This window comes from Trachemys scripta, chromosome 8, assembly GCF_013100865.1.
Source record: "Trachemys scripta elegans isolate TJP31775 chromosome 8, CAS_Tse_1.0, whole genome shotgun sequence".
In the NCBI taxonomy this organism is placed as follows: Eukaryota; Metazoa; Chordata; order Testudines; family Emydidae; genus Trachemys; species Trachemys scripta.
In genome coordinates this window covers 71,021,506-71,036,165 of record NC_048305.1, presented here as the reverse complement: position 1 = coordinate 71,036,165, position 14,660 = coordinate 71,021,506, and the positions used below count along the sequence as shown (strand labels likewise).

At 46.3% G+C, this 14,660-nt stretch overlaps 2 protein-coding genes across 2 annotated transcripts in view; both read right to left on the bottom strand.

The window, feature by feature from the left end:
* Positions 1 to 1,171: 1,171 nt before the first annotated feature.
* Positions 1,172 to 4,090, bottom strand: GPR88 (G protein-coupled receptor 88). The gene has a single exon (XM_034778455.1). It carries the CDS (start codon positions 3,920 to 3,922, stop codon positions 2,816 to 2,818), a length of 1,107 nt encoding a protein of 368 aa, XP_034634346.1. The 5' UTR covers positions 3,923 to 4,090; the 3' UTR covers positions 1,172 to 2,815.
* The window catches only part of CDC14A (cell division cycle 14A), a 137,022-nt gene continuing 126,442 nt past the window's right edge, over positions 4,081 to 14,660 (bottom strand). Inside the window, exon 15 of the mRNA XM_034778450.1 lies at positions 4,081 to 4,228. Coding sequence (XP_034634341.1) covers positions 4,096 to 4,228 — 133 coding nt within the window. The 3' untranslated portion in view covers positions 4,081 to 4,095. The remainder of the gene's footprint in view (positions 4,229 to 14,660) is intronic.

Below are 14,660 nucleotides of genomic sequence, written 5' to 3'. Positions count from 1 at the left end.
ACAGGACGGCATTACAATGACTGTCCTTTTGGGAAGAAGGCGCTTTTTAATTGCTTTTTTTAAAGGAGGTAAATGAGAGGATTCTACGTCCACTCCCAGAAGAAGTGCGGAGGCTGCAATAGTGGCTACCGGAAAGCTCCATTGCCACTCTGTATCCTGAGTGGGAGGATTTACTGCTCCTCTGACCCCCATAAATACTAGAGAATCCATCCACTATGTCTGTGGTCTCCAGCTTGGCCCAAGCTGTAAAATCCCTTTATAACACTAATGTGGTTTTGTATCCAATTGACGAAACTAACACGCCCTAATTATTACACCTGCTAAACACCTGGTGTCAGAATGAGGCTCCAGTCATCACTGTGGCAAGCTGGACTCAGCTATCTACTCCGCCCTTTGTATCATCACTCGTGTGACCTGGACCACTCCAGTTTCCAGCCTTCCTGTCCTGGCTGTCACTGCTTCCCCCGTGATTAGGTGTGAAGGCAGGGCCCTGGACACATTACTGCACATAGGCAACTAGCAAGTCAGCTTACTTCACAATCTCATCTCAAAGCCACATCAGAGAGGCCAATTAAAGTCAAGGTGCCCCTTTCCTGAAGTAGTTGAGTCTCTTGGACAGTAGGTCAGACACGATTTTCCTAAGGAACAGCAGCAGCAGGTGGTACAGGACTATATTTTGGATCAAAGGCGCATCTCTTGGCAGATAGGGGTGCAGATCTGAGTTGTCTAAGTCTCTCCAGATCAAATCTTACATAGTCTCAGTACAACCATATGAACCAAAAGACCCTTCTTTGGTACAACAGGATACATGTAGTCATGGGAGGTTTTACTTACATGTTTACCGTTCGGGCTTCTTGAGCTCCCTGACCTGCCCCTGTGGGCGTGGCACTCCAGAACAAACAGCGTATCGTCTGCTTATGGACTGTCCTCTTTATCGTCTTCATGGTGGACAGATGAACTTAACATTTCCAGGTGCTGCTGCTGTGATAGAGTGTCTACATCACTTACTCAACGTCTACTTCATTATTTGTGCTGTCATAAACTATACACCAGAACTATTAACATAATAAAACAAATAGTTGGACAGATTATAATACTATATACAGAGAGAGAACCTGTAGGTTATTTTGATCAAAGAGAATTTCTCAGGGCAGAGATCGGTGTCAAAATTTGTTTTATTTAAAGAGCTGTCCAAAAGAATCCAAAGCAAATTATGTTAAAAAACAGAGTTTTCTCCATTAATATAAGAGTGTTTCAGTATGTAATTTATTCCTCTTCATCCCTGATACCTCCAGTGGGAAGTACAAGGAGGATTTTGCTTGGAGAGCATAGGAGAGAAATGGGAGCTAGCAGAAGCAGTTCCTGGATTCCTTAGATTATGGGAGATTGTAACTAACTTCTGCATAACATCTCCAGTGCACTGGGAATGGTGGGATTTGGATTGAGTGAGCATTGTGGAGTGAGCATTGTGGTCACTTTAAAGAGATACTGTCAGGGTTCTTTTTTTATATTTTATAAGAAACAAGCTTTTGCAAAGCAGATTCTCGGTAGAGGTGTTTGGTAGAGGTGTTTGGATGGGTGTTTTATTTCACTGGAACAGGTTGGGTTTTTTAAGAAAGGAATTACATTCCTAAGCATATTTACCAATTATCCCAATTTGGCCAGGACTGCCCTTGTTTCTAAACCTAGACCTGCAGGCTCTAACTTTTGCACCAGACAGGCAATTAAAAAAAATTGGAGCGACGTTCCTGCCATTAGATAATGCTGGGCAGAGAAGGCAGGCTGCAGCCTGTGGCTGAGGGCTTGTCTGCTTCTGTGCACTAAAGATACCAGCAGAAGAGGCGGAGGCAGGGGTGAGAAACCCCAGGCTACACAGTGGGTGTGACGAACACCAACTCCCCATCTCCTAGTCCCCTAGCTGTGCTGACCAGAGACTCTCAGCCTCCCCATTGCTGCAGTAAAAAAGAGGGGGCAGAGAGTAAAACTGGGGGGAGAGGGCAAATTGGGGGGCACAAAAAAGGAGCTAAATTGAGGGGGCAGGGAAGGAGAAAAAAAACTAATTCACAGAAGAAAGGGGGTTAAAAAAAAGAGGAGAGAAATAGGATTTCAATAGCAAGGGAGAGAGGGACTTCAAAGGGGTGGGTGGGGAAAGAAAGATGGAGAAGCCCCACCAACCTTCAGGGTGAAGGGAGAAACTGGAGGAGAGGAACGGGCATAACATCCTCCCCTTAAGATGCAAGCAGAGGAGTGAACCTGCTGCCCTTCTCCAAATACATTTCAGGGGGCATCCACCCAAGCGGATGTGCTGAGGATTTGTGGGATGGAGGGTCGTGGGGGCTGCCCCAGGTTTGCATCAGTATCCCAACTTCTGGGTGCCTGTCTAGAACCCTGAGGCCCTCATTTAAATATGCCTATGATGCACCAGCATTTAAGCACCACCCTCTGGTGAGGGGGTTTGAGCAGCTCCAGGACCTATAGAACAGTATCCCTGGAAATGTTTTTACAAGGCCGCATTTGCAACCCCAACATCCTGCTAAAGTAAAAGACCCAGAGAATGAAGTGAAACCAACCATAAACAAGTCTAAGTGGCATAGTCCAAGCTGAGAGAAATAAATCCCTGGTGATGTCTATTACATAGGGAAGGAAATTGGTTTGATATACATTTTAACCTGGCTGTGTCTGTAAGGCAGCGTTCAACGTCTTTCCCGTAGGGAGTGGAGAATTCTGCTGTGCAGTTCTGTGAGTCATCTACGCTCACACTCATCCCAAATGTGTCAGATGCTACCTCTGGAAGTGAATGCATTCCCCAAGCAGATCATTGGAGCACTAGGTTCCCCAGGCTCTCAACTTTGGTACCCAGCTGCGGCTGCTCCTGGCAAGGCAGTGACACTGTGGGGAGGGCAGCAGCTGCTGCAGCTGCAGCCACAGTTACAGCTGGGGTCTCTCCTCTGGGCAGCACTGAGCGCACAGAACGCCTGAATTCCTCATTCTTCCAGGTATAGAGCAACGGGTTGAATGCAGACAGGGAGCAGAAGAGAAGCCAGCTGGTCACCTGCAGTGCCCGGGGCACGGACTGCAGGAAGAAGCCCAGCAGGCTCACCCAGACCACGGGCTGGGTGTCCAGGAGGAAGACACAGCACAGGAGCAGCACGGAGATGCTGCTGAGGCGCCGCTGAACCCGGCGGGCAGGCGGTGGGGCAGCAGGGAAGGGCAGCTGATGCAGGAGGTGGAAGTTGAGGACGCTGACCCGTTTCACGCTGACCCGCACCCGTCTCATGATGCCCAGGTAACAATGGAGCAGCAGCACGGTCTGGCTGAGCATGGCCAGCGCTAACAGCAGGGCAGTGTAGTGTGAACTGCTGCTGGCACTGCTGATCTCCTGCTGGGATGACTGCTGTGAGAGCCATTGTGTCCAGAGCCCAGGCAGCAGTAGCACCAAGACCAGTGCAAGTCCCCAGGAAAGTCCGATCATCCACCCTGTGCGCCTCTGCTGGTAGAGTGCCTGGTAAGTGCTGGGTGCCTTGGTGATCAGCACATACCGGTTGAGGGCCACCAGCAGGTGGGAGAGCAGGGAGACAGTGAGGCCAAGGCCAAGGAGCCCACCCCGCAGCAGCCTGTATTCTGCTGAATGAGAAGAAGAGGAGTTAGCTGGCAACAGCCCCAGCACCGCTTCCTGCGGCATCCAGAGGGCACAGACACTCAGGTCAGCTACGCAGCCGTTCACGATGAAGGCATTGCTGGTGGTCTGTAGCTTCCTGAAGGAGAAGACCAAGTAAATGACCATCACATTGGATAAGGTCCCCACGAGGGCTAACAGCGAATAGATGAGAGACAAGGAGATTCTGGTCCCCGCGGATTCTTCACACAGCAGCAGCAGAGAGGAGCTCGCACTCCAAACAGAAGAGGAAGAAAAGTTGGACATCTTGTTGAATGCAGCTCAGCTTCAACTCCTCTGGGCAAATCCCATCCTTATCTGGTCAGGAGGCTGTGAAGCAGAGACACAGACCATGCAGCAGAGAGAAGCCAGAGCGTTCAGCTAGGAGGATCCACAGCAGGTAGAGGCATGTTTCAGAGCAGGCAGCTAGCAAGAACGGTTCAGAGCAGGCAGCTAGCAGCATCCAGACAATAGGTGGTCCAGAGCCGGTCCAGGGCAGCAGCTAGCAGGGATGGCTTAGAGCATGCATCAAGCAAGGATGGTTCAGGGCAGGCAGCAGCAAGGATGCTCCAGCTGTGAAAATACCAAGAGAAGCAGCACTCTGCAATCAACAGCAACAAGAACAGCAGCAGCTGCTATGAAGCCTTGCAGCTTTTGTCTGCACTACAGTACGTACACCGTACATCACTCCAGGAAAATTCAGCCCTTCCGCTCTTCATGAATTATTCAGTAGATTTTCTACTTGCAAAAGCAGGAGAAAAAACCCCCAGCTTGCTCTGAAAATACTGCAGTTACACCGACTGATTTTTCTCCCTGCCTCACCAGCTCCATGGCTCTAATACCACCTTATATTTACACAGCACCTTTCATCCTCAATAAGCTTTACAGACTTGGATAGACTTCATTCACCTGCCTCTGAAACACAGTCCATCTGGGGTAGAAACTCCCGTGCTAACTATTCACTTTAACAGATTTCTTCTGATTCACATTGTTAGGAAGCTTTCTGTGCATCTATAAACATTTATTTTTTAAAAAGTATAATTTTAGAGCAGGTTTCTAGTAGCAACATGCTCTTTGAATTAAACTCCCCTCATTTATTATAGATCATGCCTTGTCAAAAGAATACTTTTCATTTTAGGGAGCTAAGCCCCAAATGCATATAATTTTGGTGGGGGGAAGAAAATGAGACTGTGGAATACACAGAAATCTATTACACATCCTCTGCTCTGGCTCTATCACGACTCTTCACTGTGAACAGTTTAGTGTTACAAACACGGATCCTGACCTTGCAGCCCTTACTCCTACGAATAATCCTACTGAAAGCATATGATGAGGTTTCCAGGAGCAGGAACCTGATACAAACAAGTGCAAGTTCCATATTCAACATCATAAACTGGTGTTAATTCCACACAAACCCTTTCTATGGTCCATCTGAGGGTTACCAGGAGTAGCATGGAGATGAAAAGGGGATAGCTAGAGATTCCGTTTTTTCACCACAGTGGCACAAAGGGAATGAAGACTGGCTGTATCTCCACAGCTGAGGGTATCCCAGGCATGTGCATGTAGAGACAACACAGCTGCTTTGTAATATGTCTTAAAGGGTGCAGAGTGTTGTGGGGACCACCTTCCAGGTTTGCGATACCTAGCATAATCAGCATGCCTGAGTTTCTGGAGTGCAGTACATTTGCTCATCAGCCAGTACAGGATATCCAAAAAGCCGTGACCTGTGAATCTGACCCATACCTTTACTTTCCTGTGAAAGTGAGTCAAAAGTGCCACTCATGACCAAAATAGCCAGTGCCTCATTGGGAAAGCCAATGCCTCATTTCTCCATCAAGCACACAATAGTCTAACTTCAATAGGACTACTCATGTTCTTAAAGTTAAGGACATACTTAAGTGCTTTGCTGGATCAGGGCCTAAATGTAGTAGTAGTTCGTACTTGCAAACTGAGAAACCCACACTGGATACAAAAGTTCTAGCCAGCTACCACCCAGTATCAAAACACCTGTTCCCAAGCAATCTCTTAGAGAAGCTAGCCAAAGGCTACTATAAGCGTATCTACCTGAAGCTAATATCCTAGACCTGGCACAATCTGGCTTCATGCCAATATATGGGTCTTAAACCTCTTTAGTGACACTGATGAATGATCTGCTATCAATGGATGGCGAGCAGACATTCATCATCATGTTCCTGGACCTTTCTGCAACATTCAGCACTGTCAACCATGTGATACTGCTGTCCCGCCTGAGAGAGGTAGCATGAGTCTAAGGGAATGTGCTCAAATGATTTGAATTCTCCCTGGAAAGAGGCACCCAATGAGTAGTGACCAGAAACAGTACTTCCATTACTAGACACATACAAAACACTCTCTTACTTGTGAAGCTGCACAAGGATCAACTCCTTTGCTGTAACCAATATCTACATGCAACCACCATGTGAACTGGTCAGATGACATACTGCCAGCAATATGCAAACGACACTCAGCTCTACATATCCTTTTGGGGTGATGGTGGATAACCAGCTTCACTTGAGCTTCCATTGTGATGCTATGGCCAAAAGAACTAATGCAATCCTGGGATGCATAAACTGGGCAATCATGATTAGGAATAGAGAGGGTTTTTTTCCTCTATATTTGGCACTGGTGCAACCGCTACTGGAATACTGTGTCCAGTTAAGGTGCCCAGAATTCAGGAAGGATGTTGATAAATTGAAGAGGGTTCAGAAAAGAGCCATCAAAATAATTAATGGATTAGAAAACATGCCTTACAGTGATAGATTCAAGGAGCTCGATCTATTTAGCTTAGGAAAGAGAAGATTAAGGGCTGACTTGATTACAGTCTATAAGTATCTAACTGAGAAACAAATATTTAACAATGGGGTCTTCAATCTGGCAGGGAAAGGTGTAACATGATCGAGTTGAAGCTACATAAATTTAGACTGGAAATAAGGTGTACATTTTTAATGGCGAGAGTAATTAACTATTGGAACATTTTACCATGGGTCACAGTGAATTCTCCATCACTGGCAATTTTTAAATCACGGTTGGATTTTTTCTAAAAGATCTGCTCTAGGAATTATTTTGAGGAAGTTCTGTGGCCCGCGTTTTACAGGAGGTCAGACTAGATGATCACATAGGTCCTTTCTGGCCTTGGAATCCATGGATCCATCACCACATATGACCAGCCCATTGCCACCAAGATGGCCCTGTGCTCGGGTGAAATCAACTTATGGACAAAGAAGGGCTGGTTGAAGCTGAACCTGAGCAAGTGGGCAGCGGAAAGCATTGTGATGAGTTTGCGGTCACAGTACAATCTCCTTTGGTTGACCTGCAATTGGCCAATTCAGCCCCTAGTTTAGGAGTGTTCCTAGATCCCTCACAGATGCTAAGCTCTGACATCGCAACATCCACAATTAATACTTTCTACCATTTCCAGATGGGTAGGAGACTCCATCTCATTCTGGCAAATGGTGACCTGATCTCAGTTATTCACGCTTTCACCACCTCCTGTCTGGACAACAGCATTGAGACATATCTGGGCATGAAGCCGTCTGCCTTTAGGAAACTCCACCTGGTACGAAACATTGCAGCACATCTCACCAACACTGGATACTGTGAACACATCAAATATTTTGTCCTCTGCTCTCTGCGCTGGCTTCCCATAGAATATCAAGTCAAGTTCAAGGCCTCAGTTCTTATTTTCAAAATGCTCAACAGCCTAGGCCCGGCTATTTAAAAGATTCCCTAAAGCTCCAGGGCAAAGGCTGTAGGCAACATTTCATCTGTGCAGGAGACAAATCTTTACTGGAGGCTGGCCCAACACAATGGAACAAACTCCCATAGGAACCAAAGACCATCACAAACATCATCATCTTCCAGCCCAAGAGCAAGGAGCATTCTTCGGACTTGCCTTTGCCAATATAAACGCATAACAGCCCATACTTACACAACCCCTCTCCCTCCACAAAGCCCTATGAGAATAAAACATTTCACTGCACACACAATTCTCCTCCTGGTGAGAGGATAAGAGAACAAAGCACAAGTGGCAGATATTGGTCATGTTGCTTAATGCTCTACTTGATGGTGCTCAGTTACTACGGTGGTTAGTGCATTATAAAAACCTTCTGTAGATTGTAGAGTAGGAGCCATCACAGACAGCAGCCTGGCAGCATCCTTCCCTACAGCCAGGGATCTCCAGCTCTAGCGCCTCCACTAATCACAGCAATGGTCTTATGGAAAAAGGTGACCGTGGACTAAAGTAACCATTTAAGACTTCAAAAGTCAAAACCACCATCTTGGATTTCATACTGAAGCCTATAGACAGTCAGTGCAGCTTGCAGACTCAGTAGTGGTATGTATTCCAAGGAAAAATTCCACTTAAGTGAGCTGCCACATCCTTGAGGTGTAGCTCCAGATTAGATTACTCTAACGTGACCAGTCTCAAGGTGACAAAAAGTATGGAGAAGCACAGCAAGGTCCACATCTGAAAAGCTGTTGCATGGGCTGCATGGAGTAAAGCTTGAAACACACACTTTTCACTATTGATACCATCTAAGTCACGAGCCCAATTTTAAAATAACAGCCACTCACCACCAGGTGGAGGGGCTGATACACCTTCCAGTCAGTTCTGGTTGCTTTCCCCAGTCTACTGTCGAAATCTTATTTTATGTCAATGTAAAATCAAAGCACGTTTATTTTAAACACCAACAGTGCATAACTTAACTTCTCTATAGCGTTAATACTATAGAATGTGCATTTCCTTAACATTATGGTGTATTTCCAAATACTATGTCACATTGCTCAGTGGTGGGTGATTGTCTCTTATGTTAATAAGACCCAGCTGTCAGACATATGGAAGGATGATCCAGGGTGGGAAGCCTGGAGAACACAAACAGTCCAATTCGTAGGAATATGTTGTAATGATGACCCGTTCCCAAAAAACTTTCCAGTACTTCTCTTCCAGCAGACTGCTGGCCTTTTACACAGATTTGGTATGTTTCAAAGCAGAAAGAGCTCAGTTACATCAGCAGTCTCAGTTTCACTGTGGCAACTGATCTGTAGAAACTGGATAAACTTTGCCTGAAAAAGTCGGGCTCTCTGGACACAAGCCTTAGAGATGAACAAGGATATTAAAACAAGTTTCTAATGTGAGACTACAGAGAATGTGATACTCAAATTTTAATCGCTGGAAAACAGCTCATTGCAGCCTAATTGCTAATGACTCTATAATTCAAGGTTTCCCATTTCACAGGTCAAAGTAATGCATTAGGCAGTACTACTGTAACAGCTATCACCATCAATTATAGCAAACTACAGTTTGAGGCTGAAACATTTCCTGAAAAGTGTGCTACTTTCTCTGATTAGAAACTAGTTACTACTAGGTGCAAAATATATGTAATATATTCAGTTTTGTCACAGTAGCTTCTACACAGATTTTATTTAATAAGGGCCCACATGATTAAAATTATGCATATACTTAAGAGCTTTACTCAATCAGCATCTTAATCACTGATTCTCTCTTATCTTTCCTTTCCACTGCACCTCTGATACACTCAAGGTGAAACCTTGTTTAAGCTTCCCATGATTTAGAGGTCATAAGTGATAATAATACATTTTGCATATGAGGTTCAGAGTCATGATAGACAAGAGATTATCTTAGCTCCAGTACTTTGTGATTGAAGGATATTTTCTAAATTGTAACAGAAAACATGTCCCCAGTGTGTGTACTTTAATACCCACATTTTAGAAAGATATTTAATTTCATAGCAAGCTATCAATTAATGTGTTCCTTCCATTTGGACAACCAACATGTACTTGTTCCTCTAACAGGATAGCGATGGAGTAATTGGCTGAGCTTGTCAGACCATACATTCAATTGGATGGCATTTCTCCATCTGTCTGTAATACAATAACTTTTGAACTCTGCAACTGCTCAATTCCAAAACTTCAGGGAATGTTTTAGACCTCAATCGCCAGAACCCTATTGTGTTTGAGGAAAAACAGAAAATCAAAAGGGGTAAAATGAGGGACACATTCCTAGATTCATAGAAAGGCCAGAGGGGACCATTGTGATAATCTAGTCTGACCTTCTGTATAACACAGGCCATCGTTTGCCCTGAAAAAGTTCCTAGAGCAGATCTTTTAGAAAACCACCCATTCTTTAAAAATTGCCAGCAATGGAGAATCCACCACAAACCCTTGGTAAATTGTTCCAGTGATTAATTACCCTCATGGTTAAAAATTTACACCTTATTTCCAGTCTGAATTTGTCTAGCTTCAACATTGGATCATGTTATACCTTTCTCTGCTACACAGAAGACGCCATTATCAAATATTTGTTCCCCATGTAGGTACATATAGATTGTAATCAATCACCCCTTAATCCTTCTGTATATTAAACTAAATAGATTGAGCTCCTTAAATCCATCACCATATGGCATGTTTTCTAATTCTTTCAATCATTCTTGTGGCTCTTCTCTGAACCCTCTTTAATTTACCAATATTCTTTGTGAATAGCAGGCACCAGAACTGGGCACAGTATTGCAGTAGCAGTCACACCAGTGGCAAATACAGAGGTGAAATAACCTCTATACTCCTACTTGAAATTCCCCTGTTTATGCATCCAAGGATCCCATTAGCCCTCTTGGGCACAGTGTCACATCAGCAGCTCATGTTCAGCTGATGAACTACCATGACCCCCAAATCTTTTTCAGTCACTGCTTCCCAGGATAGAGGCCCACATCCTGTAAGTATGGCCTGCAATCTTTGTTTCCAGATATATATGTTTACATTTAGCTGTATTAAAACACTGTTTGCTTGCACCCAGCTTACCAAGTAATTCAGATCACTCCATAGCATTGACTTGTCCCATTCATTATTTACCACCCCATCAATTTGAGTCTCATCTGCACACTTTATCAGGGAGGTTTTATGTTTTCTTCCAGGTCATTGATAAAAATGTTAAACAGCACAGGGCCAAGAGCCAAGCTCCATTAGAGACGCACCATCTGGATGATGATTCCCTCTTTACAACTACCTTTAGTCCCATCAGTTGGCCAGTTCTTAACCCATTGAACATATACCAGGTTCATTTTACATTGTTCTAGCTTCTTAATTAAAATGTCACGTGGTACCAAGTCAAATGCCTTACAGAAGTCCAAAAGGTAAAAGTGTTGACGCAATACTTATCAACCAAACTTGTAATCTAATTTAAAAAATCTAGTATCATGTTAGGATCTATTTTGCACAAATCCATGTTGATTGACATTAATTATATTGCCCTCCATTTGTATTAATAAATTCCCCTATCAGTCAATCCATTATTTTGCCTGAGATCAATGTCAGACTGATAGGCCTATAATTACCCGGGTCATCCTTTCATCCTCTTAAAATATTGGCACATTAGTTTCTGCCTATTGGCACTTCCCCAGTGTTCCAAGACTTTGAAAATCAACATTAATGGTCCAGCGAGCGCCTTAGCCAACTCTTTTGAAACTCAGATGTAAGTTATCCAGACTTGCTGATTTAAAAATGCCTAGCTCTAGGAGCTGCTGTTTAACATCCTGCTGAGATGCTAGCACAGAGGCAGGCAAACTTTTTGGCTTGAGGGCCGCATTGGGTTTTGGAAATTGTATGGAGGGTCGGTTAGGGGAGAGGGTCGTAGCCCGGCCCCCACCCCTTATCCGCCCCCCCCCCCGGGACTCCTGCCCCATCCAACCCCCCCGTTTCCTGACGGCCCCCCTGGAACTCCTGCCCCATCCAACCACCCCTTCTCTCTGTCTGCTGACTGCCCCGGGAACCCCTGCCCCTGACTGCCCTCCGCCGGCCCATCCAACCTGCTCTCTCCTTCCTGACTGCACCCCCCGGGACCCCTGCCTCATCCAATCACCCCTTCTCCCTGTCCCCTGACTGCCCCCCCGGGACCCCTGCTCCTGACTGCCCCCAGCCACCCCATCCCACCCCCCCTCTTTCCTGACTGCCTGACTGGGGGATTCTGTAGTGGGGGCACACAGGACCCCTAGTGGGGAGTTTGGGGGATGGGAGTGTACAGAGTCCCCTTCTGACCAAGGGTGTGAAGGCTGCACAGCTTTCTGCCTTACTTTGCAACATCCCCCGCAAGCCAGTCTGCCTAACAGGCAGGCCTGTGCTTTGCTTTCCCCCTCTAAGGGCAATGACCAGTGCATGGCCAGCAGTTATCACCCAGCTCTTTCTAAGCAAGCACCTTTATTCTAAAAGTAAACGCATGATAGGTGCTGGATCTAGGAGTGCTGCCGCATCCCCTGGCTTGAAGTGGTTTCCATCATATACAGGGTTTACAGTTTTGGTTCAATGTCTCTCAGCTCCCCACCCCCCCGCCACTATACAAATTGTTCCAGCACCCCTGAGCATGACAGAAAGAAAACACTGGAAAAAAGTTCCTATCTACATGCTAAAAGCTTTCAAGAGGTCACCAATCAGTCTCATGGGGCTCAGGCAGGCCAAAGTCTTTCCAAACCTTTTGCAAGGGTTGGGCCCCCCCTTGCACAGAAGATCCTGTCTGTTTGCTGGACTAGGAAGAAGGCCATGGGCAGGGCCAGCTCTAACTTTTTTGCTGCCCCAAGCAGCAAAAAAAAGCCCCGCCCCGCCGAGGCCCCCCCCCCGCCAAGCGCTGCGCCGCCGGAACCCCCCCCATCGAGCGCCGCGCCCCGCACCGCCCCCCCCCGCCGAGCGCCACGCCGCTGGAAACCCCCCATCCCCCAGCCGCATGCCGCGCAGCTGGAGCGCCCCCCCGCTGAGCGCCGCACCGCGCCGCCGGAGCGCCCCCCCTGCGGAATGTCGCGCCGCGCTGGCCCCCGCCACCCCAAGATTGGCCGCCCCTTACCAGGTGCCGCCCCAAGCATGTGCTTGGTTGCCTGGTGCCGGCCCTGGCCATGGGTCATTTTAAACCCAGTCTTTTTATATCAAAAGGTCTTTGCCTGTTGGCCTCTGGGAAATCCAGTTGGAACCAGTATATGCAAGTCCCCCATGGTGTGGTACCCTTCTGGAAGTGTTTACAACCTGAGGGATTCACCTTAACCACTCCCCCCCCCCCCTCCCCCCGAGTTCTTAGTTGCTGCTGGAGACGTGGCAATTTTCCTCCCCTGGAATTACATCCTTAAGTCATTCATACACTCGGTCCCTCGGTCCCTCAAGATATGCAGTCGGAATATCTGTCTATGGGATGAAGGGGGCACACAGACCCGCCCCCCCCCCCCACAGTATAGGGAGTGGGAAGATAGCAGCACACAGATCCCCCAGGCATGAGGGAGAGGGTGGGGACAGTTGCAGGGTATCCCTGGAATAGAGGGGTATGGAAGGTGGCACACAGGGAGCATGTGAAAGTAGGAAATGGAGGAATGCAGGGAGCCACTGGCAGGTGCAATGAGCTTGGCTGACAGAAATGGCAAAGCATGTGACCCTCTAGTTATTAGGAAACCAGAAAAGGTGAGGCCCATGTATAGTCTGGGGTGGGGGAGGGGTTAGTCCACCAGCTTGGGGACAAAACAGTCAGTTCTGCCCAACTCGGTTTTAGCCTTCTACACAGGCTCTTGAACTCTTCTGCTACACAGCCATTAAAAAAATACAGAAAAGTAACAGTCCTGCCCTGCCTTCCTCCCTCTCTTGCAATGTTGCCCTCCTCACCTGTAAGTCCTGTCTGCACTCGGAGGGATCCACCCTCCTGCAACAACCCTCTTGCTTCCAGGCTCAACTTCCCCTAACGAAGCTGGAGTCTCATCTTTTTTCTTTGGGGCTACTGCCCCAGCATTCTGCGCACCGGGTGTTCCCAGCTTTGGTCAGTTCTTTCTTCCAAGCTCCTCACTGGCAGCTCAGTTACTGCTCTCACTTCAGGTCTCCCGCAGCTCTTTCCCTCGGACAACTCTGTTAATTCTTTCTGTCTCAGTTCTGACTCCCCTACCTTCCCTCTAGGGCCTAGGTACCCTTATTTAAAAGCCTAACGGGGATTGGGTGGGGATCATCTGACCAGCCACATGTGCACTAGCATTTTCCCTCTTAAAAGGCCAGCATCACCCCGTGACAAGAATTCCGAACAGGTTCTAGAGGAGACTAGCAGCCTTACTGTGCTTTATACAACTTGGCTCTGACAGATGTCAGTTATGGCATCTGTATTAATGAAGGCATAGGCTGTACTTATGTATTTTTTAATAAGACAGGGATTGCACCACCCAATAGCGTTTATTGTCTTCAATGTTGTAGTGAAGCAATTAATGCATCAAAATGGCAGTGAATGACAGACCCAAAGAAAGAAGTGCAATTTCAACTCTTAGATCAGCACTTAACTTTTTTTAGTAGTTGGCCTGAGCCTGAAGTAATTCGGAACATGTCCAATATAGGGCAGCCATTATTTGGTTGAATTCAGGGAAAGAGACCTCTTCATTGCACACAGGTACCACAGAACTGAAAGTAATATAAATAACTAGATATCGGAATTCAGAGGACTCCAGTTCTGCTCCTGGCCTGGCCACTGCTTTAAAGCATGGCCTCAGGCAAGTAACATCCTCTCTGCATCACTTCCCCATTTGAAATATGGAGTAATTATACAGCAAATACTTCATCTGTCACAGGAGCATTGTGCAGATTAGTTCAATTTTTGTAGTGCTTTGAAACACATAACACAATACAGGTGCTAAGCATCATTATCGAAGCAGATCTGTATTTAGATCTGACTGTGGACAGAAGTCAGCTTTCATCAAAGCTTTCATCTTTTTGGTAACTGCGGATCTAGTAAAAGCAATATTTTTGAGGTCCTGGTGGACACAGAGTCTGCTATTGGGAAGAATATTGATAGGAGCCAAGTACACTATTCTGTATGCATGAAGGAACAGGAGTAGTACCTTTAATAATTGTCCTTGTATAGAGGTCATTTGTTTAACCGTATGACAAATTTCATTATAGTATTGTTCTTTTTATAATCACTGTATTCTTACATTATTGACTGAACACAGCCTCAGGCACTCAAAGTGAAGAA

Bases quoted from the DNA above. Each gene is read 5' to 3' on its own strand.
- GPR88 (XM_034778455.1), bottom strand. From the start codon at position 3,922: ATGTCCAACTTTTCTTCCTCTTCTGTTTGGAGTGCGAGCTCCTCTCTG.